Below are 25,132 nucleotides of genomic sequence, written 5' to 3'. Positions count from 1 at the left end.
AGTCTCCTTGGACCGGCCTGTCACCTGAGGTGCTCGCTCACAATTCGTGTTCTCAGATCCCACCCCCAAAGAACCCTGCTTCGGGAGGGTGCCAGAGACTTTTTGAGGAGCTCTTGGTGTTTCCTCAGGGAGTGGGGGTGCCGTGTCTTACCTACCGCTTCCTCACAGCGGTGCGGGAAAGCGGTCCCCATAGGTGCGAAACAGGACTCCGTCGGGTCCGCGGTCACACAGGTGTAATGGCAGTAACACACGGGACCCGTCGATCGGCTTTCCTGACCGCGAGCACCTGTGTTCGCAGAACACGTGCACGGCCGTCGTTTGGGGGTCCCCTCCCTCTACCTGTGAGGGTCCGCGCAGCTGGGCCGTTTCCCACGCATCCCGCTTCCGCCACTGACGCGTTCCTTGCCGTCCGGCGTGTCCAGCCCCCCCTGCGGGTGGCCGAGCGGCGTGTGGGCTCAGATCTGCGCTGCCGCTCGGGCCTGGGCCGAGGGTTCTGATAAAGCAGAGACGTCTTCGGGCATTAACGGGTCCCCTGCTCTGGGCCGGCCGCCCCGATTCTAGGCGTGAATAAACCGTGGCCTCAAGGCGGGAGAGCCGCAGCTGGTGACCCCGAACGGGCCCAAGGGTAAAAAGCAAGAGTCACGGGCGCCGTGTCGCTCGGCTGCCCTGCACTCCGAGCATCGGCCCCACCTGCAGCTCGGATGACCCAAGTCTCCTGCTGCTGCTCCGCTCTGTGCTCCTCTGGCTCCTGAGCCGCCGCTCACGTTCTCTCCGTGAGCCCCTCGGTGGTGCGGTCGTGGCTGTCTCGCGGGTCCTTCCACCAGGTCTCGGCCCCAGACCCACCTCTTGGCCGCACTCTACGGATGCAGCCCGTTCAGTCCTCATTCCCGCTGCCCTCTGCCTAGCGCCGTGAGGCCGAGGGAGCGGCCCGGTGTCCCCAGAGGGTCTGCCAGGTGCTTAGAGACGCCCGCCCTCCGGCCAGGGTGGATGGATCCGGGGGAGGACACCCAGCCCAAGCCAGGCCAAAGGAAGCCCTTCCCGGAGAATGTCAGGAAGCCGGCGCCCTCTGCCGTGGGGGCCACAGGAGAGGACGCTTCGGTGCGGGGTGGGGAGGGGGGCAGCGTGGTCTCCACGTGGAGAGAGAGACTGCGCCTCGGATACAGAATCAAGCAGAGACGAGACTCCCCCCCCTTTCTTGACTTAAAAATGGCATTAAAAAAAGGAATCAACTAGTAGAAAGAAAACAGAAATGCCCCCTAACACAAGACCCAGAAAACCCTTCTGACAGCAAGACCGTAATCCGTGCTTTTCAAATCTATTACACCGATCCTACGTCTTCCCCGCCGCAGACACGGAAACCTGTCCCCAGATAGCCCGGCGGCAGCACCCGCCATCCACTGACCAGCATCGACAAGCAGGGAAGCCCCCGGCCGGACTGTAGAGACGCAGGGTCCCCGCTGTCCCCAGACCTCGCGGGCAGCTTGGCACACAGCGCGTCCTTCATCAAAACGAGCTTCGGTGATTCTAATTCCGTTCTCGCCTAGGTCCGAACCATTTCTTTGCTCATAGAAGAAGGCAGTTTCCTGCTCTCCGGGTCCCGGGGGGACATTATTGGGATAGGTTCACGGGTTGGTGGTGTTGAGAACCAAGTAGTAAGGAGTCCAGGAGATGGTGGAATACAGAAAACTGGAAAAGCATAAAGCAGGAACCTGCAGAGTGGGAACGGAAGGTCTGAAGGACAGGAGCAAATTAACGGCATCGAGGTCAAGTCAAGTCAACCTAAACTCTGAGGGTAGGTACTGCCCCCCGCCCCGCCCCGTAATAAGCACCTTTTGTTCAGATCATAAAGTATATCTTCCCTACACGTGTAGACAGAAAACGTGTACAGGTAAGAAAGCAATAGTAAGCACTTGTGTGCCCACCACCCAGGCCAAGAGATAGAACGTAACTGTCCTCGGAAGCCACTCTGTGCCCTCCCTGATTGAACCCCCCCTTCTCGGCGGTAACCACTATCCTGCAGTTGGAATTATTCTGGTTTTCTTCCAGTCGCCACAACCTACGTGTCCCTGTGTTGGAACAGGGAAGGATGGAAGGGAACAGGGAACCTAGAAGAGTAATGTGTGTTTACAAAAAAAGTAGGGCTCCTGCTGGCTCCGGGGGCTAAGCGTCTGGCTTTTGACTTGGGTCCAGGTCATGATGTCACAGTTCGCGGGCTAGAGCCCCGCATCGGGCTGTGCGCTGACAGCACGGAGCCCGGAGCCTGCTTCAGATTCTGTGTCTCCCTCTCTCCCTGCTCCTTCCCTGCTCACACTCTGTCTCTGTCTCTGTCTCTGTCTCTGTCTCTCTCAAAAATAAAGGTTAAACAAAGTTCGTGCATTTAAAAAACAAAAAACTGTTGGTGACTTTTGCCAAATTGTTCACAAAAGCACGTGCCCACTGACACCCCTCAGGCCGACAGAGCACAAGAACGCTGTCTTACTCCTTCCCCAGGACAGCATAGCCTCAAACTAAAAAAAAAAAAAAAAAAAAAATGTGTTTGCCAAACCAATAGGTGAAAACTGCTATTCATTATTTTGATTTACGTGTGCTGATCAAGAAGGTCGATTTTTTGTTCCAGTGTACGAGAATCTGCCATACGATGAAGGCAAAGTGGTACGTTTGATGTAGAAAACGAGGCTTAATCAAAGAAGTCCCGTTGGGACAACTGGAAACAATCATCAAAATACCAGCAGACCCTCAGCTGTCGACTGCTGGGGGCGGGGGGAGGTCGGACACCTGCGTGTAAAACGACACCAAGAAAGGCCTAGGGTAAAGCCAGCATTTGTCATCTTGGAGCGAGGGAGGCCTTTCTCCCCTTCCCTGGAGCCCCAAATCGGAGACCATAAAGAAAAAGAAAAGTTTCCGTAGGGTCAAAAATAGAAAACCACAGGCCAGCGAAGACAAACCGGGAGCAGATGCCCGCAGCCCAAGAGCGGCTCATCTCCGTCCCTACAGAGCTGGCCGAAAGCCCTAAGAGGCTGGCGAGGTGCTGAACCCCCGGGGCTGCTGGGTCCCTCCCCAGGTGTAAAAACACCGACAGGTGGCGGGGGAGGGACTCCTGGCGGGGAGACAAGGCCATGAGCGGACCAGAGCAGAAAAAGACGTAGGTGGTAAAGATTAAAAAAAGAAAAAAAAATGAAATGAGAGAGAGAGAGATGGCAGGGGTGGGGGCGAGAGCGAGAAAGTGGGGGGTGGCTGCCCCAGGCCCAGGAGGCCGCGTGCCACGCCCCCTCCCCGGGAGGCGACCTCTTTACTCAACTTGGCCACAGAAGAAAACAAAAGTCCTTGGGACTTACCGGTGCAGGAAAGAAGGAAGTCCGTGGTGGTTTCTGGGCGCCTCGTCATAGGAGAGCTCAAAGCGCCTTCTCCTCTCAGAACAGAGGCGACAAGAAGGTGAACCGGGACGGCAAGTCTCCGCATCAGCCAGGCACAGACAGGACGTTCCAGGGAAGTTTCTAGGGCGTCGTGGGCTTGGCTTCAGAGAGAGAAGGTGGCGCGGCTTGTAGATTCTGCCATGAAGATTCCTCTGGTGATTCTGGAAGCCCGGGGAGAAAATGATTCCGACTCAGAGGAAAAAACCACGGCCAAGAACTCCAGGCTCCTCAGCAGTCGGCTGAAGCCACACTCTTCACACAAAAAGGCTGCAAGAAACAGTTATAAAATGTTGCGAATTAGATCCAAGATTTCATACTCCGAGCCTCTTACTGACTTTTGATTCTTCTGGTATTAACACATAGTATCTATACGAGTCATATTGAAAGTAAGTGGAGCTCAAGGGTTGTTTTTTTTTAAAAGTCCACCAGAGGGGCACCTGGGGGGCTCAGTCAGTTAGGCGTCCGACTTCAGCTCAGGTCACAGTCTGTGAGTTTGAGTCCCGTGTCGGGCTCTGTGCTGACAGCTCGGAGCCTGGAGCCTGCTTCGGATTCTGTGTCTCCCTCTCTCTGACCTTCCCCCGGTCACGCTCTGTCTCCCTGTCTCAAAAATAAACATTAAAAAAAATATATATTTTCTTTTTAAATAAGACTGAGCCAGACGGATGTCCCTCGTTTGATCCTGTCTATTTAATAATATGTAAAACTGATTCACATATGATCAAAGTGAAATTAATTTTCTCCCTGCGGTCTAAACGTAGAGAAAACAGATTCCTGTATCTGATCGTGATTTCTTTAACCACATCACCTAAACATGGGGAGAGGCTCGGTTGGGCAAGAATCTGAAACAGGAAATTGTCTTCACTTTATCCCAAACCTGGGTTTTGTTTTTATTCATTCTTATTCATTCATTATCAAAGGTAAGTGCCACTTTGTATGTAAAAGTAGGGATGTCAGCACCCTGAGGTAGAGGGCAGCAGTGAGAAGGCAGCGAAAGCCTGGCCCCCACAGCGGCCCAATGCCCCGGTAGCTTTATAGGTGAGTTCTCTCAAACTTTCTTTCTTTCTTTCTTTCTTTTCTTTCTTTCTTTCTTTCTTTCTTTCTTTCTTTCTTTCTTTCTTTCTTTCTTTCTTTCTTTTCTTTCTTCCTTCCTTCCTTCCTTCCTTCCTTCCTTCCTTCCTTCCTTTCTTTCTTTCTTGGAGACAGAGACGAAGCATGAGCAGGGGAGGGGCAGAGAGAGAGGGAGACACAGAATCGGAAACAGGCTCCAGGCTCCGAGCTGTCAGCACAGAGCCCGACGCGGGGCCCGAACTCACGGACCGCGAGACCGTGACCTGAGCCGAAGTCCGACGCTCCACCGACTGAGCCACCCAGGAGCCCTTAGTTCTCCCAAACTTTCAAGGCACGATCATCTGATTTCACACAAGTTCTCCCGAAAATAGAAGAAGAAGGCGGCAAGCCAGCTCGTTTTATGAACTTCTCGCTTCAGCTAAGGTGAACACGAGAAAATAAAAACACAGGCCTCATTCACTTCTGAACATAAATGTGAAAAATCCTCCATGAAATATGGGCCAACCAAACCCAAAAGTTGACCGAACTAGAAACTGCCAATTAAGTCAAGTGACTTAAGTCAAGTGTGTCCCACACGTGCGAGGGCGGAAGGCATTTCTCTCTTCCCAACAGAGGCCCGTCTTGTTGAGACGCGGAGCGCGTGCCCGGCCCCGGGGATGAGTCACGATGACGCACAGTGTCCCCGGTCTCGTCTGCCAGACGCTCAGAATGCAGCGCTGTCTTGCGGCCAGAAGCACGCTGCGATCCATCTCTGACCAATGTCGCCAGAAGTCGACCAGGGGACGGGGCTGCCGGGAAAGTCTGTCCTCCCCCTGCTCCTTCCCTGTCACCAGCAGATGTACGCCTTTAAGGCTGCCCGCCATGTTGCAAGCATGAGGTGACAAGGACAGGGACATGAAAGCCAGCGTCCTAAGGATGGAAAACGGAAGGACAGGTCCACTGGATGATGCCATCCTGCTGCTAGGCCCACCTGAGAGGGCCCGTCTCCAGACCGCTGGTTAAGAAGTTAACACCCTCAGGGGCGCCCGGGTGGCTCAGTCGGCTGAGCATCTGACTTCGGCTCAGGTCACGATCTCACGGTTCGTGAGTTCGAGCCCCGCGTCGGGCTCTGCGCTGACAGTGTGGAGCCTGCTTGGGACTCTCTCTCTTCCTCTCTCTCTGCCTCTCCCCCACGCACGCTCTCTCTCCCCAAATAAATACATAAACTTAAAAAATTTTTTTTCGGGAAACAACTTCCTTAATTTGAAAAGGACTTTTAAAAACCTCCAGTTCACATGGGTCATGACGCCCTCACTGTAAAAACAGGAATAAGGCAGGACTGTCTTCACGGCAACGCTGGGGGTCCTGGCCAACGCGCTAAGAGAAGAAAATAAAAGAAGCAGAGGAAAGGAAAAGATTAATTATGTGAGGGTATAATTACCAACGTGGAAAGCCTTGCAGAGCAACAATAAGCCACCAAGAGGAGAGTCAGGGACTTCCCTGGATGTAAGAAACATCAACACCAACAGCTGTCCTCACCCCCGCGGTACAAAGTCACAGACAACAAAAGGTCGCTCACAACAGTAACAAAGTCTCTCAAGTATTCAGAACTCAAAGTAATTAAGGATGTTCTTTAAATGTATGTAAAATCTTTACGGCAAAAATGCGAAACTTGTGTGTGTGTGTGTGTGTGTATGTGTGTGTGTGTGTGTGTGTCTTTAAGTAGTCTTCACGGCCACCACGACCCTGAGATCAAGACCTGAGCTGAGATCGAGAGTCGGACGCTCAACCAACTGAGCCCCCCAGACGCCCCATAAAAATGTGAAACTGTTAACGGGCATGAAAGTTGAGTGTAAATGGAGAGATACACTTTTTGTTTGGATGAGCTGATTCCCGAGTATAAAGATGTCAGTCCTCCCCCAGATAACCTATAAGTTAAAATTTTTACAAACTTGAGGAACTTCTAAACTGTTTATGACAATCTAGAGACGCCTGGTGGGCTCAGTCGGTAGATCAAGCGACTCCTGGGCTCGGAGTTGGGAGTTCGAGCCCCACGTTGGGTGTAGAGATTACTTCAATAAATAAATGTTAGAAAAAAAAAAAAGACAAAATGTTTATGATGGTACAAAGGTCCGCGAATAGCCGCATCGGTTTTGAAAAAGAGGAGGGAGTCACCCCGGCAGATATTAAAACATCCAACAGAAGTTACAGCAACAACAATTACACAAAAGCCCAACTGGTTCTGCTTAGTTGCTAAAAACCAAAGAAAGGAACCGGGTAAGAGCCATGGAGCCACCCGTGTGCACACAGAAGTGTGATACGGGCTGGGTGACCTCAGGGGGGGTGACCTCAGGGAGGACCGGTTAGATTAGCAGACACAAGGGGCCGCTGGGTGGCTCAGTCGGTTAAGCATCTGACTTCAGCTCAGGTCACGATGCCAGAGTTTGTGGGTTCGAGCCCCCCGTCAGCTCTGTGCCGACAGCTCGGAGCCTGGAGCCTGTTTCGGATTCTGTGTCTCCCTCTCTCTCTGCCCCTCCCCCACTCACACTCTGTCTCTGTCTCTCAAAAATGAATAAATGTTAAAAAAAAACAAAAGATTAGAAGACACAAGTGGCTGCCTCCCTCTATAGAGAGAAAAAGAAATAAAGCCGTATCCCTATTTCATACCATACTCGAAAGTAAACTCCGGGTGGATTAAAGACTCTAAAACAAAAGGTGAAAAACTAGAAAGTTAACAGATGAAAACGTGGGAGAGTATTTTTGTGACCTTTGGGGTGGGACTTTCTTTTTTTAAAGTTTATTTATTATGAGAGCGACAGAGAGGGTGCAAGCAGGGGAGGGGCAGAGAGAGCGGAGGGGGGAGAATCTCAAGCAGGCTCCACGCTGCCAGTGTGGAGCCCGATGAGGGGCTAAAACCCACGAAGCTGCGAGATCATGACCTGAACTGAAACCAAGAGTCGGATGCTCAACCGACTGAGCCACCGGGCGCCCCTAGAGGTGTCTCACACCTCCTTCAGCCCATGGAACAGGGTCTACCCCTTTAGAGCACGGGCGGTGTTTCTGAGGGCCTGCTGCCCCAAAGTTTGCCAGCTAGAGGGGTGGACAGATGTTAAAACAAAGTGTCACAACGGTTTTGTCAGGCCTATAGGAATTTACAATACGGTAACTAATCCAGTCTAGACAGCTCACAGTTCACATTCCGCCCCACCGACCGAGGCCCACGCTTAGAGTCCGAGAGACCTCAGGAGAAGGCTCAGTTAGTGGCTTTGCCGTGAAAACACTGGGTAGAAACATTCCCTTCCAGCCGATAGCACTCAGGATCAGTTCCACGAAACCCTGCTTCTGAGTCTAATGTTCTGTTTTCATTGGGTTCTTTTGGTTACAAGGAAACGGAATGAACTGAAATCACCTAAAAATACGGTTTTACAATAATCGGCCCAGACGAGAGTCACCAACGGGTGCTGTACTTTGCAGGCCAGAGTTGAATTAGGAACAGGATATTTACATAGTGTCAGAACATCTCCCCACAAAAGTGCTTCTTAGTGAGAAAGGAGGAAACGGTATCTCGACGGTGGAAAAGCACGGTGGATTCCACCTTGACCAAGTATCAAAGTTAACAGCACCCCCGCAATAGGTCAAATTGATATGAAGTATTTCCTGATATGATGCCCCCAGAAAGCCACATCCCTTATGTAACAGTCATGCCGGAGAAACATACGTCAAATCCAATTGTGAGAAGCATCAGACGAGTTGAGGGAAGCTCTACACAGTCGAGGGACATTCTACGTAATTACTGGACTGTAGTTTTCAAAAATGTCAAGGACATAAAGGATCCAGACAGTTTGGGGAACTACGGGAAACCAAAGAGCTATGGTCCCGGATGGGTTCCTAGACGTGGGCGGGAGGGTGGCGGGGGGAGCTACGAAGGACATTTTTTGGACAATTGACAAAATGGGAATATGAACTGCAGATTGGATCATACTATCCCATCAGTATTGAATTTCCACATTAATAACCATACTGCAGTTCTGTAAGAAAATGTCTTTGTTTTTAGGCAACACACGTTGAAATTTAGTGGCGATGTCTCCGAGTTAGTTCAGGGAAAACCCTCGGAGACACAGGAGACACAGGAATAAAGCCAACGAGACCAAATGTTAACAAGTGGGGAATCCGGGCCAAGCGGATCCGTAAGATTAACCCTCACCCGGTATGTTTAATGCCAAGTGTGAGAAATTGAGAAGCCTGCAGAAGGTGGCAATACCCACCAGGGAGATCTCCGCTTCCGGCAAGATGGGTGTGTGCTTCGCTGTTCCGCCCATTAAATCCAACCAAATCCGGGACATTCTATATACACCCAAGAAGTGAAGGAATTCGCAACCTAGAAACAAAAACGTTTATTGCCGGTGGGATGAGCCCTTTGTGCTTTTTCGGTTTCGTGTATAATTTTTTTTAAAGTTTATTTACTTATTCCGAGAGAGAGAGAGACAGAGAGAGAGAGAGCTAGCAGGGGAGGGGCAGATAGAGGGGGAGAGAGAGAATCCCTAGCTGTACCCCTAGTGCAGAGCCTGATGCAGGGATCAAACTCATGAACGGTGAGATCATGACCTGAGCCGAGACCAGAGTCAGATGCTTCACTGACTGAGCCACCCAGGTGCCCTAATAGTAGTAATAATAATAAGCCTGCTCTCTCCAGCCAGTGGACCAGGAAAGGGGTAGCCTAAGAAGGCAGAACTTGGGAAATGGCCACTCTATCTATTCCCGACATTCTACCACGGACAAACTGTGGCCACCCCCACACGAGCAGCCAAAGGTTGAGCCTAGATTTGCACCCTCCCCAGGCTTGTCGCCAGGTGCCCCAACATCCCTGCCGGGCTGGCAGACTCTCTGGGAAGGCCAAGTAGGGGAGCAGGGACTTTCACCCCAGCCAGCTGGTAACCACAGGGGAGCCTGGATGTCCATCCCAGATTGGCCGCCATGGGGCACCCTTCCCATCCCCACTGGGATGGCGTCAGGGGGCCCCAGGAGGGTCAGGACCGTCACTCATTTCTGCACCCAGGAGGTCATCCTCACCCAGGTGGCTCCCAAAGGACAGAGGTGTTAGGGTTCTCTGGGGAATATTTTATTTTTTTGATGTTTATTTGTTTTTGAGAGAGAGAGAGAGAGAGCAGGGAAGGGGCAGAGAGAGAGAGGGAGACCCAGAATCCGAAGCAGGCTCCAGGCTCCGAGCTGTCAGCACAGAGCCCGACGTGGGGCCTGAACCCACGACCCGTGAGATCATGACCTGAGCCAAAGTCGGACGCTTAACCGACTGAGCCACCCGGGCGCCCCTGGAAAATATTTTAAAGCAGCCACGATAAAAAGGCTTTAACGAGAAATTATGGATGCACTTGAAACAGATCAAACAGAACTTCAGCAAAGGCACAGAGGGTCTAAGGAGCTAAATGGAGACCGCAGAGCTGAAAGACATAACAGCTGAGATTACAGCTCAGGGAGTGGGCCTCACAACACAATGCGGGAACAGAGAAAAGAACCCGTGACCCGGAAGATACGACAATAGAAACCACCCATTCCGCACGACAGAGGGAAAACAGACTTAAAAGCACAAACGTCTCGGGGACCTCTGGGGCTCTAAACAAAAGATCTGATGTTGTGTCATCAGAGACCCAGAAACAGGAGGAAGAGGACGAGGCTGAAAAAAGTTCTCAAATGATGGCTGAAGGCCACCCAAATCTGGCAAGAAACAGACACTCGCACGTTGCAAGAAAGCAAGCGAACCCCCAACCGGACACACCCAAAGATAAACTCCCCTCCGACCCAGAAACCGCACTCCGGGGGCATTTTCCCAGGAAAATGAAGACTTTATGTTCCCACAAAAATCTGTATGTGAATATTCGTGGCAGATTTATTTGTAACAGCCAACAACTGCGATCTGCCCAGTCGGCTTTCAGTTGGGCAGTGGTTACACTGTGGTACTCCCCGCAATGGAATACTACCTAGCAATAAAAACCAGTGCACGCTACGAACCGCGAACCTCCAGGGCAGTGTGCCGAGCGGACAGAGTCGACTCCCAGAGGGCATATACTGTACGATCCCATTTATATAATGTTCTTTTTTAAAAAAAAAAAAAATTGTTTTAACGTTTATTATTTTTGGGACACAGAGAGACAGAGCTCAAGCAGGGGGAAAGGGAAGCACAGAGAGAGAGGGAGACCCAGAACCCGACGCAGGCTCCAGGCTCCGAGCCGTCAGCACAGAGCCCGACGCGGGGCGCGAACTCACGGACCGCGAGATCATGACCCGAGAAACAGTCGGATGCTCAACCGACTGAGCCCCCCAGGCGCCCCAACATTCTTAATGTGACAAGACGGCAGAGATGAAGAGCAGAGCGGTGGGAGTCAGGGGGTAGGAAGGGAGCGTGTGTGGGTATACAGGGGCATCGTGAGGGATCCTTATGGTGAGGACAACGTCAGTATCTGGGTTGTGATATTGGAACTGGGGAAAGGGCACGCGGGATCTCTTATTTCTTACGACTGTCTGGGAACCTATAATGATCTCAAAAAAAGTTTCATTTCTAAAAATCTACCTGAAATTTAAAAAATACCTTTGTGGGGGTGCCTGGGTGGCTCAGTCGGTTAAACGTCCGACTTCAGCTCCAGTTATGATCTCATGGCTTGTTGAGTTCGAGCCCTGAGTCGGGCTCTCTGCTGTCAGCTCAGAGCCTGCTTGGGATCCTCTGTTTCCTCTCTCTCTGTCCCTCCCCTGCTTGCTCTCCCTCTCTCTCTCTCTCTCAAAAAATAAATAAATAAATAAATAAATAAATAAATAATAAAAAAATATTTTAAAAAAGGAAAAAAAAATTTTAAATACCTTTCTAAACAATACCACTTAAAAAAAATGGGGTGCCTGTGTGGCTCAGTCGGTTAAGCATCCAACCCTCGATTTCAGCGCAGACCATGATCTCACAGTTTGTGAGTTCGAGCCCCACATAGGATCCCTGCACTTGGGATCCTCTTTTCTTCTCTCTCGGTCCCTCTCCTGCTAGCATTTTTGTGCTCTGTCTCTCAACAAACAAAAAAACACTTAAAAAAAGGAAAAAAGGAAAATGCAGTCTTTACCTCCTAAAGCTTATTATGTTGCAAGTAACAATTCCAACACCAATTAAAAAAAAAATTAGGGGGGGCGCCTGGGTGGCGCAGTCGGTTAAGCGTCCGACTTCAGCCAGGTCACGATCTCGCGGTCCGTGAGTTCGAGCCCCGCGTCGGGCTCTGGGCTGATGGCTCAGAGCCTGGAGCCTGTTTCCGATTCTGTGTCTCCCTCTCTCTCTGCCCCTCCCCCATTCATGCTCTGTCTCTCTCTGTCCCAAAAGTAAATAAAAACGTTGAAAAAAAAAATTAAAAAAAAAAAAAAATTAGGTTTCCACTCAGTGATGTCAATGTTTCTTTCCATTAAAAAAAAAATTATTTCAATATTTATTTGTTTTTGAAAGACAGAGCGCGAGCAGGGAAGGGGCAGAGAGACAGGGAGACACAGAATCCGAAGCAGGCTCCAGGCTCCGAGCTGTCAGCACAGAGCCCGACACAGGACTCGAACTCACAGACCACGAGATAATGATCTGAGCCGAAGCTGGATGCTCAACGGACTGAGCCCCACCCCCTGCGTCCTGCCATTTTCTTTTTCTTTTTCTTTTTTTTTAGTTGTAGCTTTCCTGACATTAGCGTCATCCTAGGGCCTTATCCCCTGTGATCATAAAATGATTCAATCGCTCATCCAGGGTCACGTATTTCCTGCCCACATCCAGAGAAAGCATGCCTACTTCAGTCACCCCTCAGAAGCCTTGGGCTTCGTTACGAAGGGACCCACTTACCTTTTCTTTCTGACCCTGAACCAGTCTCACTCTCACGGTGGGAGACTCTGACCAGCTTCTATGAGGATACTTGTGTGGGTCCTTGTGACTGGCTGAGGCCCACTCACGTAGCTCGAATAGAATCATTCCCACCAAGAATCCTAAGGGTGCAGTAGAAGTGATTTTTCAAAAGAAAAAAAGGAAAGTCGAGTGGATCTTGAGTAGACTTCCAACTAATGTTTCCTGCACAAAGCTCTTTAAAATTGCACCTCGGGGGCGCCTGGGCGGCTCAGTCGATTGAGCACCTGACTTCGGCTCAGGTCACGATCTCGCAGTTCGTGGGTTCCAGCCCCACGTCAGGCTCTGTGCTGACAGCTCAGAGCCTGGAGCCTGCTTTGGATTCTGTGTCTCCCTCTCTCTCTGCCCCTCCCCTGCTCACGCTCTGTCTCTCTCTATCTCAAAAATAAACAAACATTAAAAAAAAAATTAGATGGCACGATGCCATACTCAGATGAAAGGTATGAATTAAGTGGATTTACCTAAAAAGCAGGGAAGATTGAAAGTAAGTGAACTAAGATTTCAAGAACTCAAGAAGGTAGAAAGGGAACATGAAAGTAAGCTCAAGGCCTGAGGAATTATTAAAGGTGGGAGTAGACATTCATCGTCAAAGGGAGAGGGGAAAAAAATGAAATCGACTAGTAAAACTAATAAATCTGGTTCTTTGGCTAGTCCAATAAAATAGGCTAATCTTTGGCAAGTCCGATGAAGAAAAAAAAAATGGGGGGTGGGAAGAAAGAGAGAAAAGAAAAAGAAAGAAAATACAAAAAACATTAGGGGTCACGACTACAGATACGGAGATTTTAACAAACGGTAAAAGCATAAGTGTTCAAACTTGCGATACTACATTTGAACAGCTACATAAAGTAGATATTTTAATTAGAAAATATCAATTAATTGGGACACCTGGCCGACTCAGTCAGTGGAGTATGTGACTCTTGGTCTTGGGGTTGTGTGTGTGAGCCCCACACTGGATGCAGAGATTAAAGATAAAATCTTTTAAAAAAATATTAAGAAAGAAAATATCAGTTACCAAAACTGACTCAACATCAGAACTGACTTAAGGGGGGAGGATCAAAAAATTTGACTCAAGAAACCTCAACGGACCAAAAATGATAGTAGGAATTGGAAAGGTATTCAGGAAGCTATCTCCCAAATGGCATCAGGTCCAGATGGTTTTATGGGTCCACCTAACCTGCATTGAACAGAAAATTCCTATAATCTCTAACTTATCCAGAGAATATAACATTTTCTAACTTAATTTATAAGGGCAGCATAACTCTGATAACAAAACAAAACAAACAGAACTCAAGGTGGCTCAGTCGATTAAGCGTCCAACTTCAGCTCAGGTCATGATCTCACGGGTTGTGAGTTTGAGCCCCGTGTCCGGCTCTGTGCTGTCAGCTTGGAGCCTGGAGCCTGCTTTGGATTCTATGTCTCCCTCTCTCTCTACCCTCCCCAGTTCATGCTCTCTCTGTCTCTCAAAAATGAATAAATGTTAAACCAAATTAAAAAAAAAAAAAGAAATCTATGGGCCACTTTTATTTTCTAACTTAGATGTAAAAGTTTGTATTTTATAAGTAGGCTCCATGCCCAATGCAGGGCTTGAACCCACAAACCTGAGCTCAAGACCTGAGCTACTATCATCTATAAAGAACTCACCAAACTCCACACTGAAAAACAAATAATCCAGTGAAGAAATGGGCAGAAGACATGAATAGACACTTCTCCAAAGAAGACATCCAGATGGCCAACCGACACATGAAAAGATGCTCAACGTCACTCATCAGGGAAATACAAATCAAAGCCACACTGAGATATCACCTTATGCCAGTCAGAAACGCTAAAATGAACAAATCAGGAGACTATAGATGTTGGAGAGGATGTGGAGAAACGGGAACCCTCTTGCACTGTTGGTGGGAATGCAAACTGGTGCAGCTGCTCTGGAAAACAGTGTGGAGGTTCCTCAAAAAATTAAAAATAGAGCTACCCTACGACCCAGCAATAGCACTGCTAGGAATTTACCCAAGGGATACAGGAGTGCTGATGCATAGGGGCACTTGTACCCCAATGTTTATAGCAGCACTTTCAACAACAGCGAAATTATGGAAAGAGCCCAAGTGTCCACCAACCAATGAATGGATAAAGAAGATGTGGTTTATATACACAATGGAATACTACTCGGCAGTGAGAAAGAATGAAATCATGCCATTTCCAACAACGTGGATAGGACTGGAGAGTGTTATGCTGAGTGAAATAAGTCAGGCAAAGAAAAACAGACACCATATGTTTTCATTTGTATGTGGGTCCTGAGAAACTGAACAGAAGACCATGGGGGAAGGGAAGGGGGAAAAATAGTTTCAGACAGAGAGGGAGGGAGGCAAACATAAGAGACTCTTAAATACAGAGAACAAACTGAGGGTTGATAGGGGGGTGGGGGAGAGGGGAAAGTGGGTGATGGGCATCGAGGAGGGCACCTGTTGGGATGAGCACTGTGTTGTATGGAAACCAATTTGACAACATATTATTTTTAATAAAAAAATATAAATAAAATTTTCAAAAATGGAAAAAAAAAAAAAAAAAGACCTGAGCTGCTATCGAGAGACAGACGCTTGACCCACTCAGCCCTACCCAGGCATCCCTAGATGTGAAAATTCTAAATAAAATGTGAGCAAGCCAACCTACAATTATATTAAAAGAGGGGCGCCTGTGTGGCTCAGTCCGTCAAGCTTCCAACTTCGGCTCAGGTCATGATCTCACGGCTCATGGGTTCTAGCCCCGCGTTGGGCTCTGTGCTGACAACTCAGAGCCTGGAGCCTGCTTCGGATTCTGTGTCTCCCTCTCTCTCTGCCCCTTGCCAGCTCACACTCTGTCTGTCAATAATAAATACACGTAAAAAAAAAAAAGAATAGGGGCGCCTGGGTGGCGCAGTCGGTTAAGCGTCCGACTTCAGCCAGGTCACGATCTCGCGGTCCGTGAGTTCGAGCCCCGCGTCGGGCTCTGGGCTGATGGCTTGGAGCCTGGAGCCTGTTTCCGATTCTGTGTCTCCCTCTCTCTCTGCCCCTCCCCCGTTCATGCTCTGTCTCTCTCTGTCCCAAAAATAAATAAACGTTGAAAAAAAAAATTAAAAAAAAAAAAAGAATAATTCATAATGGCCAACTAATGTTACTCCCAGGCATTCAAAGATGCAAGATTAGAAGAAAAAAAAAATCAGAACATTAACATGTGAAGAAACGAAAACACTGGATCATTTCAGCAGGTGCCAAAGCGCATGAATCCCTCGCTTCTACGTCTGCAAAAACCTTTAACGTAGGCATCTTCGAGGAAGCCGATGCGGCCTCCTCTTACAGAAGCTGGGAAAACGCCGTCGGCTTTCCTGGGCTCCCTGGCAGCTGGGTCACCGGCTTACGACCCGTCCCCCTCACACCCAGCCCTGGCTTCCCAAGGCGGTAGGTACCACGTCAGGGCAGGGAGGCTGCGCTAACTGAGTTTCCTATCAGCAGCTGGAGCAGTGCGGGCTCCAGTGACCCCGTCTTGCGGCAGGAGCAGAGTTTTGCTCACCAGACTCGTTCCGCAGCCTGGCCCTGTTCCAAGTCTGGTTCTCTAGCCCCTTACCGGGTACAGCCCGGGGAGGAGCCAACGTATTTGTAAGAAATCCCCTTTCGTCCTAAGTCAGCCTGAATGTTCTCTGAGGCTTACACGATACCCCTGACCCATACAAATGTAGCCAAGCTCAGCAGCCCCAGGGGCCCTACTCCACACCGTGGTCTCTCTCTCTCTCTGCAACTTGTCACCTCACTTCCTGCTGCTTGACTCCTTGCTTTCTCCGTGGTTTCAGGTACCCTTCGCAGCAGGCTAAGGAGATAAATGGCAGATCTGGACATTCACCGCATCTGGCTCAAGTGTCACCGGTGCTGAGCAGACAGGAGCAGGCCCGTGACGTCCCTTGTGGGGACAGTAGGTGGGACATGTTCATCATCGGGAAGAGAACCAACAGACACGGCAGCTCACTCTCTTATAGGCACCTAACTTGGTCTTGGGAAGCTTTTGTTGTTGTTGTTTTGTTTGTTTGAAGTGATTTCTACACCCAACGTGGGCCTCGAACTCATGACCCTGAGACCAAGAGTCACGTGCTCCACCAACTGAGCCAGCCGGGTACCCCAAGTCTTGGAGGTCTTAAAAGGCTTTCCAAAGGAAGAAATTCTGGGCTGGAACTTCCCAGATAAGTGAGGGTCGGGCAGAAGGGAGGCCAGAGTCAGCAGACCAGCCGGGAGGCTGTCGCAGTGGGGTGTAGAAGGAAAATCGGACTGGCGATGGTGGCGGTGGGAACAGGAAAAGTGGATTTCAGAGAGATTAGGAGCTGAGATGAGCGTGACCAGGTGACAGGTTGGACAGGGGATGAGAGGGGAAGGGTTCAGGGTGGCCATCAGGGATCTGTTGGTACTGAGCGGCCAAACGCGTGGACGGTGGTACCATTCGCCGGGTTGGACAACAGGGGGAGTATCTCAGTTTTGAACACGCAGCTTCGATGCCTGTGGGACATCCAAGGATTCCAAAGGGCAGGGGGACCTAGGGGTTTGGGTCTCAGGAGAGGGGTCTGGGCTAGACATAGGTTTGAGTCACTGGGGTGTAGGTGTGGTTGAAAAGCAAGGAAAAGAAAGAGGGTGATCCCAGGTGTTTGTGTAGCACAAGAGGAGGGGCGTGCGCCTGGGTGGCTCAGTCAGTTGAGTATCTGACTTCAGCTCAGATCATGATCTCACAGTTAGTGGGTTCGAGCCCCGCATCGGGCTGTGTGCTGACAGCTCGGAGCCTGGAGCCTGCTTTGGATTCTGTCTCCCCCTCTCTCTCTCTCTGCCCCTCCCCACTTGTGCTCTGTCCCTCTCAAAAATAAATGTCAAAAAAAAAAAAAAAAAAAGAAACAAAGAAAGAAAAGGAGAGGGCCAAAGGCCAAACTCCAGGGGTGAACTTCTCACGAAGGGCCAAAGAGGAATCTACAAAGAAAGTCCAGCCAGAGGAGTGTGCGTCATGAGTCCCGAGTGGAAGAGACGGTGGTGATGTGGGTCGCAGAAAACACGTTAAGATCATAACGGAGAAGCGCCCAGTGGGCGTAGAGCGCTGGCACTGGCGACCTCGACCAGAACTGAGCCAGTGGGTTGGGGGTGGGGTGGGAGGGACCATGCTAGAGACAGGGGGAAAAGGCAGAGGGAGGTGAGGGTCAACACTGGAGACCGCAAGAAGGCAGCAGTGAGGGGCAGAGAGCGGCGGCCGGAGGCTTAAAAGCCGGGCGAAGGTGGTGGCTGGAGTCCAGTCCCAGTCCGCCCGGCCAGTCGTGGAAGGAGATGATAAGGGCCTGTGTCCGGGAGGGAGACAGCTCCCGGGTCACACGAGTCCCTATCGGGCTGGCGTTTCCTCCCCCTCCCCGAGCCCTTCCTGCCACCCGCCCGAGCAGGCCCTCCCTGGGGTTGGAAGAGCAAAGGACGGAGTCACCGTGGCAGCAGCTCTGTGCCTTCGGAGGTCTTTGCGCTGGCCCGTAAGCGGGACTTGGGGGCTGGGGGCCCCGAGGGAGGGGTGAGGACGAGGACGTGGTGCTGTCCAGGCTTTGGGGGGCGAGGGTGGGAGACGGCAGCGGCGGGGGGGCGGGGACAGGACGTGTGGGAGCTCGGTCGGCAGGGGTCCCAGAGGCTGGGGGTGGGGGTGGGGGGCTAGAGTCTGGGCGGGGCCTAGCGCCCCGGGGCCCAGAGGTGCCCACTTAAGCACCCCCCCCCCTTCCCGGCCAGGCCCCCATGCCTCTCCTCCTGTTGCTGCTGTTGCTGCCGAGCCCTTCCCGCCCCCAGTCCGTCTGCGAGGTCTCCCAGGTGACCAGCCAGGTGGAAGTGAACTGTGACAACCGGGGGCTCAAGGCGCCGCCTCCCGACCTGCCGGCCGACACGGCCATCCTCCGCCTGGGCGAGAACCCCCTGGGCACCTTCTCCATGGCCTCCCTGCTGCCTCTGACCCGGCTCGCCCAGCTGCACCTGAGCCAGAGCCAGCTGACCCACCTGCAGATGGACGGGACGCTGCCCGCGCTGGAGACCCTGGACGTCTCCCACAACAAGCTGCGAAGCCTGCCCCCGCTGGGACGGGCCCTGCCGGCGCTCAACACCCTCGACGCGTCCTTCAACGAGCTGACCTCGCTGTCCCATAGTGCCCTGGACGGCCTGAGCCAACTCCACGAGCTCTACCTGCGGGGCAACAAGCTGAAGACGCTGCCGCCCGGGCTCCTGGGGCCCACCCCCCGGCTGAGGAAGCTCAGCCTGGCCGACAACAAGTTGAACGAGCTGCCCCCCGGGCTCCTGGAAGGACTGGAGGAGCTCGACACCCTGTACCTCCAGGGGAACTGGCTGCGGACCATCCCGAAGAACTTCTTTGGGGACCTCCTCCTGCCCTTCGCTTTCCTGCACAGCAACCCCTGGTCCTGCGACTGCGAGATCCTCTATTTCACTCGCTGGCTGCAGGACAACCCCAATAACGTCTACTTGTGGAAGGAGGGAGTAGACGTCAAGGCCATGACCCCCAACGTGGAAAGCGTGCGATGCGTCAACTTGGCCAACACACCCGTCTACACCTACCCGGGGAAGGGCTGCCCCACCCTCGGGGATGCGGACATAGGCTATGACGAGTATGAGGACGAGGACCCCTTCACCACGGCTGGGGTCACGCTCTCCACCAACGCCAAAGCCCGCACAACCCACTGGCCCCCACTCTACCCAACGTCTGATTATCCACACAGCCAGATGCCCTATCTGTCTTCTACCCAAGAGTCCACTGAGAGTCAGAATACATCCGTGACCACCCCGGAACCCACGACGACCCCCCCCACCGCGGAGCCCCCCACGACCCCCCCCCACCCCGGAGCCCCCCACCCCGGAGCCCCCCACGACCCCCACGACCACAACCTCCCCCACGACCCCCCCCACCCCGGAGCCCCCCACGACCCCCACGACCACAACCTCCCCCGGGACCTCCCCCACCCCGGAGCCCCCCACGACTCCCACCACGACGCCCCCCACGACCCCCACCACCATGACCTCCCCCACCCCGGAGCCCACCATACCCCCCACCACCCCAACCACCTCTGAAATAACCACATTCTTAACCACCCCCAAAGCCACCTCATTCCTTACGACCTGGCCACGTGCCACAACTACCCTCCCAGAGGCTCAGGGGGTGGCTCGAGAGAATGCACGCAGCCCCAGAAATGACCCTTCCCTCGGCCGGGACGCGTGCTGCCTCCTTCCCCTGGGCTTCTACGTTTTGGGTCTCCTCTGGCTTCTGTTTGCTTCCGCGGTCCTCATCCTGCTACTGGCCCGGGACCGCCGTGTGACGCCACAGGCCCCGGCCACAGCCACATACACCACGCATCTGGAGCTGCAGAGGGGGAAGCACGTGCCCGTGCCCCGCGCCTGGCTACTTTTCCTTGCAGGCTCACTGCCCACTTTCCGCTCCAGCCTCTTCCTGTGGGTGCGGGCTAACGGCCGCGTGGGGCCTCTGGTGGCAGGACGGCGGCCCTCAGCCCTGAGTCTGGGTCGTGGTCAGGACCTGCTGGGCACGGTGGGCATTAGGTACTCTGGCCACAGCCTCTGAGGCTGGGGGGTGTGGGGACCTTGAGAGGCTGTGATGTGACGGCTTTCCTGTCGGGATCTAGCTTGGGGGGTGGGGGGGGGGTAATTACTTTTCCTTTATCCGAAGCCTCTTCTCCATAGCACGGGCACGACCTCAGCAAAGCCGCGGGGGTGGTGAGATGCGGGAGCCAGGAGCTCATAGAACAAGGCTCCCCACGCTGCAGCGGGGGAGGGTCCCAGACCGCTAGGCTATTGCCATCACCTTGGGGACGCTTCAGGAAAAAGGAGATGCACCAATCAGCACTCTCACACGTGTGTACTGAAAAGACCTGGAAAGAGACATATCGAGATGGGAGCCTGGGGCGCCTGGGTGGCTCAATTAGTTAACACTCAGCTCACGATATCGCGGTTCGTGAGTCTGAGCCCCGCGTCGGGCTCTGTGCCGACAGCTCGGAGCCTGGAGCCTGCCTCGGGTTCTGTGTCTCCCTCTCTCTCTGCCCTTCCCCTGTTCACGCTCTGTCTCTGTCAAAATATAAACATTAAAAAAAACAAACGTGAGCCCTGATGACCCCTGGGTAGCATAAACACGGTGGTTTTATTTTCTTTTCCTCTGCTTAGCATTTCCTAAGTTTTCTACCACTGTAAGGTATTTGTGTTTAAAAAAAAAAAAAAAAAAAAGCTTCACAAAGAAAAGTTCCTTTCCTTTGGAGAGGAAAACGGTGGCCCATCTGAGGCCCCACTGCCTCCACCCTAGTTGGATCACTCCTCACCCAACAGCCTGGCAACCCACGCCCCCTGCCTCCTCCAGGGGGGCAGCCCCTCACCACCGCGAGCACTGGTGTCAGCTCAAAACCTAAGTTTCCCTGGAGCGGCCCCCGTGCCTGGGGCCTCCGAGGAGCCAAGGCGGGGCCTCCTGCTCTGCTCAGGTCCGAGGCACGGATGGGAGTGGGGCTGGTGATGTGCCCACCTTAGTGGGTTGTACCGAGTGGTCTCAGTGAAGCCTCCCACTCCTAAGCTAGAACACAGGCAAACGGAACCCACTTCCCCCCTGCTTCTCTCGACTCTGCCCTTTCCCCAGCGCACCGAGCCGGGCTTTCTCTCCTCTGGGGTCGCCAGCCCAAGCCGGGGCTCGCAGCCCGGACAATGGGAGTGCAAGCTGAGCCTTTCTGGCTCCAGACCCCCTTCTCCAGATGGCGCCAGCTTGAAAACCTGACCGCGCTCCTCTCCTGCCTGGAATGCTTCCCTGGATACATCAATCTTGAGCTTGGCCGCCAAGGGCTTCTATGCGCCGTCCCAGCGAACCTCTTACAACAGGCGCCTCACCACCTGTGTTCCAGCTGTTGCAGACTTCCAGATCACCGGCTCTGCAGCATTCTCCCTCTGAGCCTCTGCTCTCCTGCCGGCCAGGAGCGCTGCCCCACCCAGCCCGAGTACCACTAGCACAGGCCTCTCTCCCAGGCTGGGCCAGATGCCCCGCTGTTCACCAGCTCTACCTGCGTTACCCTGCGACGGTCTGCTGCTCTCCTCCCTTTACCGCCTGCTCGCGGGCCATCCTCCCCGCTGGACTTGGAACCTCCTAAGGACAAGCTCCAGGCTCCCAGTGTCTCAGAGCGGCCACCACGGCCAGGCCAGCAGGTGCCCAGAGAGGGTAAGGCGAGAGGCAGAACCGGGAGGGCCCGGCGGGGGCGCCAGACCGCCGAGCCCCACCTCTTCTCCGGACAAGGCTCTGCCAAGCAGACGGTTCCCACCTGCTGCCTGCCTGTCCCCCCGCCTGGCTCAGGAGCCTTCGGGGCCTCAGGCTGCCCAGCCTTCCTTCCAGTTGACCTTCCAGTGCCCTTTTATGCCCCAGGATGTTTTTAGGCTCCTTGAGGCACCGCCTGGGAATCTTTCTTCTAAAGAAAACGGGGAATGTAGTCACTCTCCGCAGGGTAGGGCTCAGATCAGGATTCTGGCTAACACACCCCATCTCCTCAAGCCTCCAGGCTTTGGGGGCCCCAGCTCCACGCTGATTTCTTTCAATCACCCTCTTCCCACAGGTCAGCCTTCCCCACTGACTCCTCGTTCCCTCCTCTTTGGGCTGCAGTAAGAGCCACGGGAGCCCGGAGGCTTTTCCTAGGAATCACGCGAGGTGATTCTGACATCCTCGGACTGACTCTAGTGGCTGGCAGGACCCGCGCTTTCGTTTTCCTTACCTGCTGTGACGACAACGCTGTTTTACACGGCGGCGTTCGCCTCTTCTTTTAACAACTTTGCTTAGAAACTCCGGTTTTTGTTTCCCAGGGACCTCCCCTCGTCCGTCCGGCTTCCTCCCCTCCACCCCCCTCACAACTATCCAGATCTGGGGGTGGTGTCATCAATCCGATTTATTGATCATGTCCTCAGTGAGGTGGAGGAAGGGTCACGTCCTCCCACTGCAGACCTTGTGACCGTCCCAACGGCTTCTGCCGTCTCCTGTCCCCTCAGCTCTGCCTTGGTTTACCCACTGAGAAGGCGGGTCCTCTGCTGTCCTACATGCCCTGAAGCTAACACCCAAGAGGAGACCGGAAATCCTCAGGGAGTTTCCCAGCTCCCTCTGAGGCACAGCCAGGGGCAGAGATGTCACGAGGATCGGGACAGGGAGGGCGAGGTGACGCAGGGGTAGGACAGACCAAAGTCCTTTACCGCAAAGGAGAGAACCAGACCGTGGAGGAAAAATAAATACAGGGGCCCAGGGCAGCGGAGTCCAGGCCCCCGGGGGCACATTGACTGTGGGGGCAGCGGGTGAGGGGAGCCCTGGCACACCGGCTCTGGGCCCCTTGCCTGCCTCAGCCACTGAGAAAGAGACGCTTGTAGGCCTTGTTCATCTGCTCCAAGAAGATGAAGGTGAGGACGGTGTGGGGGCCCAGGCGGGCGTAGTAGGGCGTGAAACCCTTCCACAGGCTGAAGAAGCCCTCGTAGCGGACAACCTTCACCAGCACGTCCTAAACGGGCAGGCAGGCAGGGTTAAGGCCTGGCTTCTAGGGCTGTGTCCCTCTTCCCCACCACCGTCACCACCCTCCAGCCTGAGCCCCAGCCCAGCTTCCTCACCAGCCCGTTCTTGTATTCTGGCTTCCCGTCAATCATTCTCATGTTCTGGATCCTGGAGAGGAGGAAGCAGGCGCTTGAGAGACATAAAGCGGGCCCTCCTATCCCCCTCCGGGACCGGGCCTGCACGCTCACCGGGTCTTGGCGATGTCCACGGGCATGGAGGCGGCAGTGGTGACCAAGCCACTGATCATGCTGGCGCAGAAATGGCACAGGATGTTGTCGGAGAAGTAGCCTGGGGGAGGCAGAGTGGGGTGACAGTCAGCTCAGAGCTGGCCCAGGCCAGGCCAGGAGCCAAGAGCCCAGCTCTGGGTCTCACCTGAGTCCAGTAAGAACTGCTTGGACTGGGAGTAGGAGGCGAGCTGGGCCGCGTTGACCACGACAGCACGAGCCATGGTAGGGATGCAGCCCTGTGGAGAGGAGGGGGCGGTGTGTGTCAGAAACGGTGGGGACGTGACACCCCCCCCCCCCCCGCCCCAGCCTCCGGCCCCTTCACTCACCCTCCACAGTGTGGGCACTCCCTCCTCCCGGGCGATTCGAATCAGGGCATTAAACACGTTTTTGTAGCCCCGGCGCTGGTCAGGCGGAAGCCTGGTGGGAAGACAGGAAGGGGTCGAGCTCAGGATAGACCCCCCCCCCCCCCCCGCCCCACAGGAGCAAAGAAAGGGAGGCCAGAACACATCAATGCTCAGCTCCAGACCAACGATAAGAAACCAGTCCTCTGACTTTAGATTCCAGGGAATGGAGCTAGGGTGCCACCTGACCTGGAACTCACCGGCCGTCAGCGGTCATGCGGATGAGAGCCACTTCAGCTGGTGTTCCCACAAAGGCACCAGTTGCACCGGCCGTCATGCCAATCAGGGCCTTCAGCAGAAAGCCAGGGGGTGTACCGTCAGCCCCAGTGAGGCGCTCAAACAGCACCGTGTAGATGCCAAGGCGGGTGGTGGTGTAGGTGGCCTGGCGCAGCAGGCCAGCTGACAGCCTGGGGAGCGAAGGAGTCAGTGCATCAGGCCAAGGTCCAGGAGCTGCCAGCCCATACCCTGCCCCCTCTCCTGTGGCCTCAGTACCCAGTGTAAATGCCCCGCAGCCCTTCTGCCCTCAGGATGCTGGTGAGGGCATGGAAGCTGGTTTTGTACTCTCGTGTCTTGGCTCCTTCCCCGCTCAGCTGCATCCGGTTCTTCACCAGATCCAGCGGTTGCACAAAAACTGTGGCTCCCATCCTGGAGGAAGGCAGAAGCAGAGTCAAGGGCCACGTGTCTCGGACCTACCAATGCCCACTGGAACCTGGCAACAAGGGATCACAAAGTGCAAAGCCTTTCACGTGATTAACTAAGCGTTCAGGAGACTAGTGGGTATGTGCATAAGCTTCTACCCGGACCAAGAACAATAGATCTGAAAAGTCCAGTGATCCAACGAGGACCGTGCAATGAAAGTGCTCCGGTCAAGTGGGTCAAGCGGTGACCTGGAACTGGAAGCAGTCCGACCCCGGGGGAAAGGAGGTGGGCATTCATGACCTGGGACTTCACGTAGCGCGACAGGAGCCATGCAATGACCTGGAACCCCACACAACCCGGGAAAGCCGAGCAATGACCCAGTACGCAGACCAGCAGGGGTCCTGCAGTGGGTGAAGAGGTCCTGACGGCCCATCAAGGACCTCACAATACGCCGGGGGCCGCGCTGACCCCGAGCCGGCTCCGTTCGCCGCAACAGACCCAAAGATGAACCGGGCTCGGTTCCTTGCACCCGTCCCTTCCTCCTCCCGTCCCATCCCTGGGGCCAGAGCTTACCCGGCCAGGCCCCCAAACAGGAACTTGACGGACTTGGGGGAGGTGCGGGGCTTTCCGTCCATCCCGCCGGCCCCGGGACTCGCCGTCGCCGCCATCGCCACTCAATGGCCCCCAGCTCCGGGTCCTGCGCGCGCGCGGCCCCACTCGCGCCCAAGGTGACACCGCGCGCGCAACAGGGCCGAGGGCGCGCGCGCACGCCCCTCCGGCTCTCGGGTCCAGCTCCAGCTGGAAGCCGGCGCAGGCGCAGGCGCAGGCGCGCGGCGCAAAGGAGACCGGGAGGAGGGCGGGGCCGAAGGCGGGGCTTCGAGGCTGGGTGCGGGA

The 25,132-nt window shown here is 53.9% G+C and overlaps 2 protein-coding genes and 1 long non-coding RNA gene across 4 annotated transcripts; 1 reads left to right on the top strand and 2 right to left on the bottom strand.

Moving 5' to 3' along the window:
- Nucleotides 1–2,549: 2,549 nt before the first annotated feature.
- LOC147573971 (uncharacterized) lies at nucleotides 2,550–12,713 on the bottom strand. 2 transcript variants are annotated; one of them, XR_015243799.1, is made up of 4 exons: nucleotides 12,325–12,713; nucleotides 8,726–8,838; nucleotides 3,336–3,680; nucleotides 2,550–2,775 (listed from the first exon to the last, which is right to left on the bottom strand). It is a non-coding gene; the product is annotated as an uncharacterized LOC147573971 (long non-coding RNA). The 2 variants fall into 2 exon arrangements; XR_015243798.1 differs by lacking the exon at nucleotides 12,325–12,713 and having other exon boundaries at nucleotides 8,726–9,578.
- Nucleotides 12,714–17,763: 5,050 nt separating this feature from the next.
- On the top strand, nucleotides 17,764–20,526 carry GP1BA (glycoprotein Ib platelet subunit alpha). The gene is given in 3 exon segments (XM_086685703.1): nucleotides 17,764–17,890; nucleotides 18,138–19,238; nucleotides 19,240–20,526. Coding segments are annotated over 2 exon segments (1,839 nt in total). The 5' UTR covers nucleotides 17,764–17,890; nucleotides 18,138–18,143; the 3' UTR covers nucleotides 19,984–20,526.
- Nucleotides 20,527–22,306: 1,780 nt separating this feature from the next.
- Nucleotides 22,307–25,055, bottom strand: SLC25A11 (solute carrier family 25 member 11). Its single transcript, XM_086685713.1, has 8 exons — nucleotides 24,812–25,055; nucleotides 24,092–24,244; nucleotides 23,800–24,006; nucleotides 23,525–23,615; nucleotides 23,344–23,434; nucleotides 23,160–23,259; nucleotides 23,028–23,079; nucleotides 22,307–22,921 (listed from the first exon to the last, which is right to left on the bottom strand). Exons 1-8 carry the CDS (start codon nucleotides 24,904–24,906, stop codon nucleotides 22,766–22,768), a joined length of 945 nt encoding a protein of 314 aa, XP_086541839.1. The 5' UTR covers nucleotides 24,907–25,055; the 3' UTR covers nucleotides 22,307–22,765.
- Between the last annotated feature and the right edge of the window lie 77 nt (nucleotides 25,056–25,132).

Source organism: Puma concolor, chromosome E1, assembly GCF_028749965.1.
Source record: "Puma concolor isolate L17-30 chromosome E1, mPumCon1.1.hap2, whole genome shotgun sequence".
Lineage (NCBI taxonomy): Eukaryota > Metazoa > Chordata > Mammalia > Carnivora > Felidae > Puma > Puma concolor.
Note: the sequence above shows the minus strand (reverse complement) of the source record. Positions and strands in the feature narration are given on the sequence as shown.